Here is a 13,976-nt window from a genome sequence, read left to right as displayed (position 1 = left end):
ATGTCAAATGATTTTTTTAAAACTTTTTTTTTTCAAGTGAAAATATCCTTAATTGGGGTGTCTTCCTCCTCCGTGGAAAGCTTCCACTTTGGTGAACTGATATTTTTTCACTTGAGAAATCATGAGCTTCTGTGAAGAGGGAAGCTGGTGCTCAACCTGGTACAGAATGGGGAAAGGTGAATAAAGAGGAAATGTGGTGAAAGCACCAAAAAGGAAGTTGGTCCTAGCGGCCGCAGGACAAGTAGATTTTGGACGAGGCAGCTAGGAATGACAGAAGCAGATTTTTAAAAATTTAATAAGTAGTCAGAAGCCCATTGCATGCCTCTGGTAAAACGGACCAGGGATAACACCCAAGCTACCAGTGGCTCGCTGCTAGATGTTACTGTTGTGACAGAAAAAGGATGGGACTTGGGAGAATAAGATAAGATTTGCTGGGAATGATCAAGAGCACAGGTTAAGAAAAGGCACATACGTATGTATATACATGTGTACGTATGCTATTTATCAGGAAGACAGGCCAAGAAGTGAGATTAGATGGCTGCCAGTGATCATGAATAAAGTTTTGCATTGGTAATTTGTGTATAGGCAGATACTGAATCAGACCAAATCCTATATGGTTATCTCTGCAAGAACAATGCTAAATCTTGTTTGCCCAAAAGAACAGTCTCTAAAAAATATTTTCCCTGTCCCTCTGTTTTTGTGATGTATAAGAAAGGCAGTACTATAATTAATCCTCCCTTGACACTGCTCATAGATGCAGTAACTTCGTATTGCACCAGAACAACTGGAAATCTGAGCACCTGACTTGAAAAGTTAAATTAATGGGAGCAAAACCTTCCCCTAGGGCTGTACAGGAGAGACAGGATTTAGAGCACATTGAAAAGAAAAAATGTTAGCCAGCAATTTAGTCATAACTCTGAGAAGGACTTTCTGCTCATGGCAAAGAAGACTGTGTGCCTGACCTTCCTGAGGCTGAGTGCCCCCAGCTTTTGCCCTGAGAGCGCTAAAGATTGAGTCCCTATCGAACTGGCTCAAAGCAAACAGAGGGCACAGCCCCTTTGAAGGGCTGTTCATGCTTCCCAGCACTGCGCCTGCCCTCGGCTGTGCTCATTCTCTCTTGAACAACAGCTGGTAGTGCCTCATTTGTGGTGGGAAATGTGTTCTGGGGAGGAGATGAGACCCCTGAAGTCAGCTTTGCTTTGACAAAAGCACTCTGTGATCTGTGCTCCGCTCCTGTATGCATTCAGCAGGAACGCCGTCAGTGTGTTGTTGTAGGATGGAGCCTGTGGGGCTTGAGAAGGGAACAGAGGTACAGGCTGGAAAAGGGGGGGCAAAGTGTGCTCTCAATTCAGAATCTGGGTCCCGCTCGGAGTTTAAGCGCCTGCACATTTGCAGCTGTTTCTGACAGCTCTGAGACTGGGATCGCGGAAACGTCCAGGCACAAGTGGTACAACCCCTGTAACCCAGAACCACTCACATGGCAGACGGGCTGAACAATTCCTGGCCTTCACCAAAATCTCAGCTGTGACATGCCCTGCAGTTCCCGAGTGCAATCCTATAGCTTTTCCTTGTTTCCCATAAAGCAGGTGTAATTCGTCATGGTTATTTTCAGGCACGAGAGAGCAAGTCGCTCGAATCGGGCACCACATCCAGCTGAGCAGACTGGGGGAAAACCACTCAGTGGACTCGAAGAAAGATGAATCAGATGGCCCAGCTTTAAAAACCGTACCCACAGCAGGTCAGTCAGTGCTGAAACTCCTGTGTCAAAGCAGAAACATCCTTCCCCAGACGTGGGAGACACAGCCTGTTCCTCTTTAAATCTGTGCTGTGTGCTGCAGTGCTCTGCATTGTTGCCATGGCAGAAATCTCCCCATAGTAATAACCTCTTTCAGGGAAGGTTAAAAAGAGACAGTGCACATGCTCAGAAAAGCTGCACTTGTTCTGTTAGCAGTTTGCAGCGGCCATTTCAAAGAGACCATCACAAAGGCGAGAGAGAGATCAGGTACCGATTTTTTTTCCTTTGTTGGAGGGGGTGACTTTTCTCTTTCATAGAAGACCTTGCACACATCTGTCTCTCTTCCCAGATGCATTGCTGCGAGAGACCACCCTGGAAGCCTGTTGTGATTGTTTCTTGCAGATAGCTAATTCCCACAATATTGCTAAGAGTCAGGAGTTAGATGTGGCCTGAGGTGACGGCTGCGCTTAGGGAGCAATTATTTTGCAGCAAGGCTCATGTGTGAAGCTGAGCTGAGGCCGGGGTGGGCAACGTGTAAGGTACCTTGAAAAAGTTTAACAGTGTATCTGCTTTGTTTTTTGAACCTCTATAGGACTGGTAGTCCACAACGAGAATAGCCTCCTGTCCTACTGACCTGCAGGCTTCTGCATTAGGTACTTTCAAAGGAGGCTGGTGTTATCCTAACATGCTGTTACTTGGAATCACTCTGCTGCACCCTGTTGCAAAGCCTTGTGCCTTTGATTGTACTTGCTTTGATCACTGGTCACCATTAACTAAAACAGGAAAAAAACAAGCCACTTGTTATGATTTTAATCCCTTTATTTTAAGGATTGAAGAAATAAGAAAAAGCATCACATCGGATCACTTCTAAATAGTGGAAGGAATAGGAAACACAGTTCTGGGGTTACAGGAATTACATTACCAGATGTATTACCTGCTATGGGCCCAAATGTATTTGTGACTCTGTGCATGTGTATTTCTTGCTTCTGAAACATCCCCTGATCTTGCATTTAGGTTCAAGTGCACAGAAAAGAGATGTGTAATGCTCACCTTTCCTGGATAAATTGCTGGTTTGCACATACTGCAAGTGTTTGTGCAGAATTTGCAGCTTCTGATTAGCTGTGTCCGAAGCAGTGGCTTTGCGTGTATTGAAGAGGAGACTTGTTTCATTGTGTTTGTGGCTAGATAAGGAAAAACCTCTCCCTTCCTGCCTCCTCCTATTACACCTCCAAATGTGAAATACAGGCTGTTCTGGAGAATGCTGTATTCCTGCATTCAGCACATGTGGATTTGATGTTCTTGTGCAACATCTTTCAATTAATATATACTTAAAAAAACAGGAAGAAACAGCCTGTTGCACTGCTTTCCTGGACTTAGCTAAAGAAAATCTTCATGTGGATTTTATTGTGTTTTTACAACCCTATTTGATTCTCTTTTTCTTTCCTTTGAACAAACAGGACCGGAAGGTAAACTTGGCTGAACTAAGGACCACCCTAGTAGTTCGCCAGGATGCTTGAGGCTTGTGATTGAAATCTCTAATAGGCGTTTGCAGCTTAAGCCAATCCAACTTTTCTGTTTCCTCTTGATCTGAACAGTTTACTTGTCGGATCAAGAAAACACTTCATTTGAAGCCTGTGTACTTATCAAACATGTTACCTCTGTGTGAAAGGGTGGGTGTTGCAGGACCAGATTGTACCTGTTGTCCAGACATGGTGTGGGCTGGCTGTGATATTCAGGAACAAATGGATGGCTGCAAATAATCTGAAACTCAGATTAGGAAGGGAAACTTTTTTTTGATTATTTACCTCTCTGCCTACGAATTTGTAGAAGTTTAACAAAAGTCTTTTCCTTCAGCTATTTTCATAACGGAGTAAGTTTTTATGATCAGTGTTGTGTGTAGTTAATGATAGTGGTTAGCTTTAGTTATTATTCTAGTGAAAAGACGATACACCAATAAAGCAATCCAGTAGGTAAAAAACTCATTTTGAGGGACAGATGCATTTCAGGTAGCTCTATAACCCTTAGGGATTTGATCTCAAGGTCTAACAGTGAACCAGCTGTCCAGACTCACATGCTGGTCTGTGTTCATGCAGTTAGAAAAAAAGATTGGAGTCAAAGATTGGGCAAAGTTGCTGGCATCCTGGATTTCACATGAAAATGAAAACTGTCTAGGGACTTCTCACCTTCTCCTTCATTTCTAGGGACATTCTCTCCCAGTTGTGTTTTACATGCAGTATTGGAAAAGTACAGGGAATGTCTGACTGTGCTATAACTGTGGTATAGATCTTCTGGTTGCTTGATTGCTTTTTTTTTTTTTTTTCTTTGAAAGGAGGACTGACAATGCTTTAGCTATCAGGAACATAAAGTTCTTTGTAACAAAAACCCTGGTATCTATAATGTTCCTCCCTGATCTGTTTGTGTCTCTTGATAAAGAGAGAAGTACCCGTTCCCGAGATGCTGGCACCCTGCCTTCTGAGAAGAGTGGTCCTTACAGTTCCTTTAGTTTTTGTGGCTGCACTACTTCTCATGGAGCCTGTTAGATCTGATCAAGAAGCAGGAACAGCCATACCAGCTGAAAGTATGTACCACCCTCCAGTCCTCTCACACAACCTGTACTGTAGCTTTAGTGTTGCAGGACACCACATCACTGAAGCTTGTCCAAATAATTCAAAGTGTTTTGGAAATGTCTTACTTATGTTGTTTTAAAACCACAACCTGAACTTTCATACTGTTTTCCTCCTGCATTCAAGGCTCTCTAGTTTCTTATTCTTGTCTCCTGCCTGTTGCTGTCTTGCTGAACCTGAAATCTGGCAATGTTCTGCACCTTTTATTTTGTGCAGCTCTTTCATTGTGTTAGCCTTTTCTATACCATGAATCACCCTCTTTGCCTTTCAGAGACATTCTTGAGACTTACTTTTTTTCAACTGATGTTGACCCTTCATTACATCTTTCATTCTTGGTAATGTCTGCTCTAACGAATTCAGTACTTTTTATTTTAAAATTTCACAGTGAAGATGCCAAGAAAGCACAACTTGTCAACTCTTAGCATTGCTGCCTTCAACCACCTAATTCTCCTGTGCTAATCTGTGTTGAGTTTAATTTATGTCATAAACATAATGACAGGTCCATGCATCAAGTTGTTGGTGTGGAAAGTGCTGTCCTCTCCTTTTGTCTGGTGCATATATGATAACACTAAGGTTGGGTGGTAGTATAACAATGAGAGAGGAAGTCTTCAGTGCTGCTCGGGGTTTATTTTTTATCCCTCTCTCTCTCTCTCTTTTTTTTTTTTTCCCTGGTCAGTTAAAGAATTTGGCAGGCTCCTTCTCTCCCGCAGCCAGGATCCCTCTCTGCTGGTTAGCACACAGGTCATGAGCTGGAGGCCAGCTTATCAGAGGCATGTAGTAATCAGTCACGTATCAAGTGTTTGCAGAATAGGCTGACAGACGCTGCAGGGTATTCTACCCTTACTCTAGGTTTTATCCTTTCTTCCTTACCAGACTTCAAAGAGCAAGCTAAGCCTGTGCTCAGAATTCCTCACTTGTGCAGTTATTGCCTATGAAGTTGTCAGAGAGACACAGGCACTGAGAAGCAAAGAAGAGCATATGTAGAGGCTGATGATTCTGAGACATTTTATCATGTCTGTATTTGTTCAGTCTCTGTACTGCAATTTGTTATAGAACAGCTTTGTGTTACACGATGATCAAGGCAAAGCAGGCCTTGTGACCTTAAGTGTGGATTATCTAGGTATCTTAAACTGCAATTATTCCAAAATGCAGCAGTTTTGTTTATCAGCAGTACCCTCTAATCACAGGGCATTGTGTTTATCTGCTGCTTGCCTCACTAGCTTTTGACAAAGCTGTATCATATTCAAAGTTGGAGTCCTAGTGATCTGTCTTAGTGATAATGATCTCAATTGTATTCCATTAGCTTTCTACTTAGAGCTCAAATTTGTGAGATTAGGAGACAGATTTTTCCTGGGAACAGGACCGTGGTTGTAGAGATCATCTCTGGAGAAGATGAGGTTGAACATGTGGTCAGGGTTAGTGGAACAAAATGGAATACTCAAGTTATGGGTTTAGTGTTTCCACACTTCTGTGAACTGTGACAAGAGAAGAAAGATAGTGGAAAGGGGGAGGGGAAGAGATATAGAAGAATGAAGGGAACAACAGTGAAGGAAGAAGAAAAGGGAAGAAAACATGATATTTTTAATGCAAATTTGTTGAAGTCATTCTTTTGCCATTGAGACATTGAATGGACCATCATGATGGACCAATTGCAAAAGCCTGGATTGTTTAGCAGTACATACATCAGTATTCATTGTGGACCTTTTTCTGTAGTTCTTCATCATGCTCAAGATCACTGTTTACTCATTCTTCTTAATAGCTCATGCTATATTCTCTGCTAAATGCTCTCCTAGGCCGTCCCTGTGTTGATTGCCATGCATTTGAGTTCATGCAGAGGGCTCTACAGGATTTAAAGAAGACAGCATATAATTTAGACACACGGGTAAGGAAACATTCAACTTTTTTTTTTTTTTTCTTAATATGAAAGAAAGTGCTGTGGGTAGGAGTAGATAAATTGGATGATTTTTGCACAATACACTGTCATTGAGCTGTACTGTCCTACATTCTAAGGTGATGCTGGGTAATTACATTTCACCTCTCTGGGCAGTAATCTGGAATTCTTCTCACTTGGGTTATCATGTCATCAGGGAAACTAGGAAGTTTATAAAAGTGAACTGACAGTCCTTAGCTCTTTATCCTTCTTTTGGCCAAGTTAGAGCCATTAGCGCTGCTGTTCTCATTCCAAATGCTGAGTGCACACCATTGTGTTTATGTCAGAGGGAGTAAGGTCACAGCATCATTTACATTTATTACCCAAAATGAGAGTCAGCTCAAACAAACAAACAAAAAAACCATCATAAAATAAAATACATGCTTCTGCCCCTGGGGAGAGGCTAAGGGAGGAAACATCATCTCATAGATATTTTTTACATTGCTCTGATTCCATAATGATGAAAAATACCACAAAGTAGAGCAGCGTTGAAAATGAAACTTGTTTGGCTTGCAGTCAGAGTGGAGAATTTGCCAAGGTTGGTATCTTCCTTCTGTGACTGAAGTTGAATCTGTGTCTTGCTACTGCAGCCTGCAATCTGTGACTAGCTGTATCCCAGCTGCTGTCAGATAGTAGTGTCTTGGGAGGGTATATTTTCCCCTACCTCCCATGTACCCTTTAGCTAAAGTGCTATATCTGCACTCTTGCACAGATTTTTTCAGCAGAAGGCACTCAAACTTTTTTGCTATTCTTATCTATGGTCAAGGTCATTCGCAGTTCAAAGCTTGCAAACTGGCATTTTTGAAGAATGGTTTGAAGTAACTCCAGGCAGGATCCATGACATTTGGATGAAAATGCAGCTGTAGGAATAAAGATGCCTTGAATTGTGATGTACTACAAGAAACAAACATTCGAGCAGAACCAAATTAGTATGTAGCAGATTTACAGTTAAACAAAATCTGTTCAATAAATACAGGTTAAATGTATTTTGGGCTCCTCCATGAAGAAATCCTGTTAATGCATACATCTGCTGAGTACTGCATACAGCCAAAACAAGATGTTCTGATTGTGCTGAAAAGTGGTCCTAGCACACCTTTTCCTTCTGTTAGAAGCTTTTGAATTTTTTGCTAGAATTTCTAAATCTTGATTCAAAAATATCTCAACTACTAAAATCTTCTCTGGTTGTCTGGCTATGGCAGTGACCTTTATGACACCTACAGATTTCATACCATGAGTAAAGCTTTATAAAATAAAGGTATTCAAAGCTGGGTGGTAACAATGAAGACTGAACTGCATAGCCCCCAAAACAGCAACTGTATTTTAATGTCTAAAAGTAAAAATAAAATAAAAGACAGCCAAGAAGAAGAAACAAGGATAAAAAAAAATGCTCAGTTGAGAGGAATGTCCTATAGTCGAGTTTTGCAGTGGTAGATTTGACAATAAGCTTGAAAATGTGGCTCTATGATACATTCTCACTACAAATTTATCACTTCCTTGCCACTTTAAAATCTAAATAATTGAAGCCATATTGAGATCCTTCAGGGCCTCTGGATAGGACAGGCTTATTCTAGTCACTAGGCTAGGAATTCTGCCTACATCTTCAAAAGACATGGAAATATTTAATAGTTGAGGACTTCTTGGCTCGTAGAACTGCCTTCTACACTGTTTCAGTTCTCAGTTTTATTATTCTTCTGTGGCCCAATTTGATGCAAACTGGGAGTTTAAAGACAATTACTTTCAGCCACATATATATTTTACGTTTGACTATTTTGGTCTGGTTTGCTGCTGAGTGGGGCAAATGTTTCTGTCCCGAAAATACAATGCCCTTTGTTAATATTCCCACTAGAGACACTCATTTCCCTGAAAAACTCTCTTTTGTTTGCAGACAGGAATTTTAGATGATGACTAAGCAGCTCCTAACTGTGTTGGAGGGGGAGGGATTCCCAAAAGCTCAGAGAGAAAATTCCCACTTAATTCCTCCTGCTAGTGTCACCATGCAATTCAGCACGGTGGAAACTATATCATTTTATTGCACAACTCAAGAGTTTTCACAGTTAATTTGGCCCTGTGTCGATCTGCATGGTGTCTGACAAAGCAAACTGACTCTACCATAGGTCACGCAGCATTTTATGTAGGCGATAGGCTATATCCTCTTCCTTTTACAGGACTAGAAATGCTTGTAACCTACACGTGTGTGCTGATCCTTTACTGATTGACAGACTGGCTGCATTTTACTCATGTGGTGAGAGAAGGGTCCCAGACCACCTCTGAGAGGCTGGCTGCTACCTGGGCAGATACCAGATCTATTTGCCACCTCTACATACTGCTTTTGTTGCTGCTGCCTCTGGGAGCAGAATGCCTGCTGGATTAGTTTTTTTAACAGCAGTAACCAACTCTGGGCAGTCTTTTATGGGAATACCTGTGGTTTTCCACTCACACAACCAAACTGCAGTACCTGGCAGGTGCAGCTCTGATCATGAACTAGCAGAGGACTCTTTTACTGTTGGGAGGGAGCTGTTACCATCAAAACCATTCCACCAGCCCCCAGCCAGCTCCCTACTGCATTAGCAAGCTGCTCGAGAGAGAGGCCAGCAGGGAGCAGGCGATAAAACAACTCCCATAAGACAAAGCCTGTCCATGGGCTACACGATTCATTGTATGTCTGCGCTATAAACATTTTTAAATTCCACTCCATTTTCAGAGTTAACCAGTGGGCATTGCGCTACAACTTAAAAAAGCTCAGAAACTGCATTTTTAGCTGGAACTTACAATCTTTTTTGTAGGTTGAGAGTCTGAGCCCTGCCCTGATTTTTTTTCCCTTTGATGTGCTTTGACCCACCGGGGGATAATAACAAATCTCTGTGTAAATGGTTTTGTGATCATGCTCACAAAACAGTCAGTGAAGCTGTATTTACTGCCATTCATTCTGTTCTTTATTTCTTCCTAAACCGTCAGTGGTTATTTGGAACATTCAAAGCCCATTAAGTTAGATGTGCCCATGAAAGTAAAAACAAAGGCTTGGAAATGTTATTAAAGATATATAAGGTGGTAAGCAGCCTTAAGGCTTAACTCCAAAGCTGTTGGCATGCTGTCAACCTCCCTTATTCAAACCACTGCAAATGATGTCAAGGAGATGGTTAGAAGGTGGTGATTGAGTGTCTTTTAGGTGATTAGCAAAGTCTGATCAGATCTTTCCAGTCTTGCAGGGCAGCTGAAATAATCAAAAGTGATATCTGGTTTAATATAGTATGACAAGGCTGTGTTTAGTGAGTTATCAGCTGGGAAAGGAAACTCACTAATAAATGCCTCGTCTTGTACTAAGAAGGCAGGTTTTAAGCAGGATGTTTATGCTCAGCTGTGCTCTAAGGACCTGTAGTTGATGTGGGTCAATAGATACCATAGCATTTAAAACATAGCCTTTAATCACATGGCCTTCCCATCTCATACCAAAATCACAAGGCAGGCAGATTAAAGGTGGGTTTCATTGGCATTTAGAGCTGGTAGTCTTGGTAATGTCCTTTTTCATGTAACTGGTTACACCAGTGGAGATTAATTTGGCGAGTAGATTTCCCACAGCTGGTGTGTCCCAGAGCAATAAGGAGGTTCTCCCTCTGATCAGACTGATTCCCAGATACAGCCCCAGCTCATGACAGACAGAGACGACTGCATATAATGGATGAAGATATGATGTTGGTGTCAGGAAGCTCTGTGCTCTTACTGAAACCACAAGTGCTCCAAACAGACAGGCAAAGCAAAGCGCGTGCGTGCTAGAAAGGAAGGATTCCCACATTTCCCTTACGCAGTTGTGCTGACCCTGCCCTGTTCTCAGCCCTCTCTTGCACAGGTAGGCTGAGAGGTTGCGGGCCTTTCAGATCACACCCAGCTCTGGCTCGGGAAGGTTCCCAGTGGGAAAGATCCCAATTCGCTCTTGTTGCTGTCAGGCACCAGTCTTGGTATTGATGAACCCCATTTCAGCTGGGTAAGCTTCTGTTCTTACAGGCTTGGGACCCCTTTCTTTAAAGCCAGTGATCCCATCACATGTTTGAACTATGATTTCCATATGCCTGCTCAGCACCAATTGTCTATTTTAGACCCTAACAGCATATTAACCATAACAGTAGTGAAGAAAGAGATGTTAAAACAGAGTTAAAACATGCCTCACTTTCTCTATGTAACTTTCAACAGTTAGACAAGGCCATAATACTCTAATTTTATTTTTTTAGCCTGTTTTTAAATAAAAAGAGAATTCCTGGTAGGCTGGTTTTTTTGTTTGTTTGTTTGTTTGTTTTAAGCCTCCCATGACCTTGTGAGATTACGTTCCAGTTTGTGCGGTTGAAGTAAGATTGTAAGAAAGACAAGTAAAAAAAAAAAACAAAAAAAAAACCCACAAGAGCAGCCAGACTCATATTGAATATACTAATGAGAAAAACATAAATATGCACCACGCTGAATTCCTCCATGTCACAGGACGTACTGCCTTGTTGGTAGGAGAATTAATCACGCAAAAGTTAAATTGCTTTGCAGACCAGAAAGCAATAGCTCTGTTTTGTTACCATAAGCATCATCTCATAAAACCAATCCCAAATCTTAGAACAAAAGTAAAACGGACTTTTCTTTGGGAGCTAATTAGTTTTACAGTGCTGACACTTTCTTTTTGATGTTGCTTTTGTCCCCCCCTCTTACAGACAGAAACTCTGCTTCTTCAGGTGGAAAAGAGAAATCTGTGTGACTGTGTAACTGCAAATCTGCTGAACTGAATCCAGGAGGCCAACTGTATCACCTGTTCAGCGGTTTTTAAAATGCAGCTGTATAAAATACAGCTTTATGGAGTTCATGTTGCAAGCATGTACACCCCACTGTGCTGAGGATACTGGGGGGTTGTGTCTTACGTATTTGTCTGTTCCGTTTTTTTTTTTTTTTTTTAATAGTCCTCTTTTCATATTCACTGGGTTGCCAGTAAGGGCTCAGTTCAGTTAATCTGCTACTTGGCATTAGAGCGAGGGGAAAATTTACATGCTTTGATTTTTAAATCAGAATTGGCCAAGTGTAACCCACAGGATAAATATGGCCAGCGGTGCTCTAGAGACACCAGCAGCTGGTTTTGGTCTCTAATATGAGCATACCTCTGTGGCAACTTCCCCAATTATATTGAGACAGGTAATTGTGTTCTCTGTAGGTTTTGCCTGTTTATTAAAGATGATGGAAGTCCTTTCTGTTTGTTTGTGCTGTGGCCACGTTCAGGCATATTGTAGTTATATCAGCTGTAAAGAGGCATGTGTTACGAGGAGGTATATGTGTGCTGTACTTGGACCAAAACGGCTTATATCTTTGTGCTGAATTTCTGGCATCCTGTGTAAGAGTGTTGTCTTCTTAAATTAAAACCTTTAATTTCTTACCTTTCTTCCCTGGACATTCCACACTTAACCCACCATCTCTCTAAATAACTCCATCCTAGCAGGTCAAATGGGAAGAACAAAAAAAAGGAGAGTAAGACCACGACTTTGCAGCCTTGCTGGCAGCCTTTCCAGAAGGCCAAAACCTCTCCAGCTGAGTTTGGAAGAAGGTTCCTGCCTGTGGCCTTATCTCTTTAACTAAACCAGTGGGACTTTACTGGGAGTGGATGAGAGAGGAGACACGAATACTGCTGTGCCAGGAGCTGGGCTGCCTTTAGAGGGCTTTAGCTGATCCTGGTTATAGCAGAATGGTTTCTCAGAGTTTCTTGGCTTTTGCAGCAGTTGGGTCTTCCCCGTCTTGTTCTAGCTTGGCTTTGTTCCTCTGCTTTGCTCTGGACCTGCCGTGGCCTCTCTCTAGGCCCAGGAATCTCCTGGTGAACCCCTCCCTGGTCCCCCATCCTGACGACTGTGCGTGTGGTCACTGCGAGCGTGGGTGGTGGGCCTGATACTCCTCAGGTCTGCAGTCCCTTCAGATCCAACTGCAGCACTGCGGGAGTAATGTGCGGTGTTCCCACCTGCTGTGGAGTGAGGGCCCATGGTGCTGAGCAACGCTGATATCTCATTCCCTGCCTGGTGAAGGTGCTGAGAGGAAGGGCTTGCTTTTACTTGAGAAGCCAGCATTCCCATTGTGGAACTTGGAGGGAGTCCCAGAAGAGTGCACATGGTGAAAACCCAGATCCCAAAGCGGAGTTCGTTGGTGGCCCACCACACTGCTGTAAGCTCACCAGCTTGGTTTAGGTGTGGGCAGGAACCCACACAGCTAATATGGCACACAGTTCTCAAAAAGGGTTGGCAGGGAGGCCTGGGAATTGCACCCTGCAACCAGAATGTCTGTTCTGGGCAAGTGAACAGAAACTTTTAATGGATTTGAACACGTATGCTCAGGTTTAATATGACACAGTGACGAGGGTGAAGGCCATTTCTATAGAGCAAAAGAAAACAGCCTAAGCAGGCAAACTGCTGATGAAGACAACTTGAATAAACCATACTCACAAAGAACACACTTGAGTCTTCAGTCTGGACAAGAGCTGATTGAAGAAGGAGATGGTATAAATTTACAAAATCATGAGTGACCAGAGAACAACTGTTTGCTGTCACTTCCCAAACAAAAAGTGGGGCACAGTGAACTGAAACCAGCTGGTGACAAGGTCAGAGCAAATAGGATGATGCTCTTACCTACTGCGTGTTTAAGTTGTAGAAGTCCTCTCTGCAGAATGTTGCTGATCCTAAAAATTTATATGGGTTTAAAAAGCAGCTGTTCCGACTCATGCCTGAAAATCCTATGGCACACTGGTAAATATAAAAATGACAACTTTGATTCAGGAGGTCCCTGAACCACAAGTTCTTACAGGTTAACAGCACTTTAGGAAGACACAGTAGTTGCCCTGGTTTTATACTTTTCCTGACATTTAATAATGGTCTGTGCCAATGATAAGATACTGGCCTTACAAGGATCTTTGGCATGGTGTGGTGTGGATGTTCTTATGTGTAGAAATGAACTGCTTCCTCAATTCATAAAGCAAACCCTCTCTCAGTGCCCCAGAGAGCCACTCTTTTTTATCCCTTTGACACAAACACCTTCAAAAAGCCTCAAATTCTGGGTTTCCCTATTATCCAAGGACAGGCCCCATAAAGTAGGCCAGTGGCCCTGCTTCTGTAGCCTGGTACACTGCAGAGACTGCTCCGAAGCCAGGAGTAAGGGCTCCTTTAGGAAGCAAAAGAAATGGTACTGCACATTTGCCTGCTGCCAGGAAGGAGCTATATAATTACTCAGATATTAAGGTCTCTTTTTGAACAGTACAAACCCATTCCTGTCTAGCATTCATTCGCTGCCCTATGGCCTTACAGTGAAAAATGGAAGTTTGGGGCTGGAAACAATTGGTACAAACAGGCTGACCTCTTCCCATCATACTTAAAACTCGCTATTGCCACTGTACATCCTACAAGTAGTTAATTTTTTTTACTCAAAATCCAAAGATCTCCATTAAATCCAAACTGTTTTATATGTATTTGGTAGGGCCATCAGAACATGTATGCATCCTTCTCACTCCTTGTCCCGTTTCATTCCCTGTACGGCATTATGTGGTTTTTCTCTTGCTTTGTGACTGCACTGAAAGCTGTTTGGGACAAATAAGTTGTTAAAAACACTGGATGGTGGCCACCACACCTTCAAGTGCTGTGAACTTATTAAATAAAAATCAAAATGTAAAATATTCTGGCCTGTTGCTCTAGTT

General features: G+C 42.3%; 1 protein-coding gene across 1 annotated transcript; it reads left to right on the top strand.

Annotated features, from left to right (window-relative positions):
- Nucleotides 1-1,850: 1,850 nt before the first annotated feature.
- On the top strand, nucleotides 1,851-13,955 carry NICOL1 (NELL2 interacting cell ontogeny regulator 1). The gene is made up of 4 exons (XM_080589968.1): nucleotides 1,851-2,002; nucleotides 4,169-4,313; nucleotides 6,153-6,241; nucleotides 10,975-13,955. The coding sequence occupies exons 2-4, from the start codon at nucleotides 4,190-4,192 to the stop codon at nucleotides 11,044-11,046; spliced, it is 285 nt and encodes a 94-aa protein (XP_080446094.1). The 5' UTR covers nucleotides 1,851-2,002; nucleotides 4,169-4,189; the 3' UTR covers nucleotides 11,047-13,955.
- Nucleotides 13,956-13,976: the final 21 nt, after the last annotated feature.

Source organism: Anser brachyrhynchus (genome assembly GCF_964034855.1).
Source record: "Anser brachyrhynchus genome assembly, chromosome: 4".
NCBI lineage: Eukaryota > Metazoa > Chordata > Aves > Anseriformes > Anatidae > Anser > Anser brachyrhynchus.
Note: the sequence above shows the minus strand (reverse complement) of the source record. Positions and strands in the feature narration are given on the sequence as shown.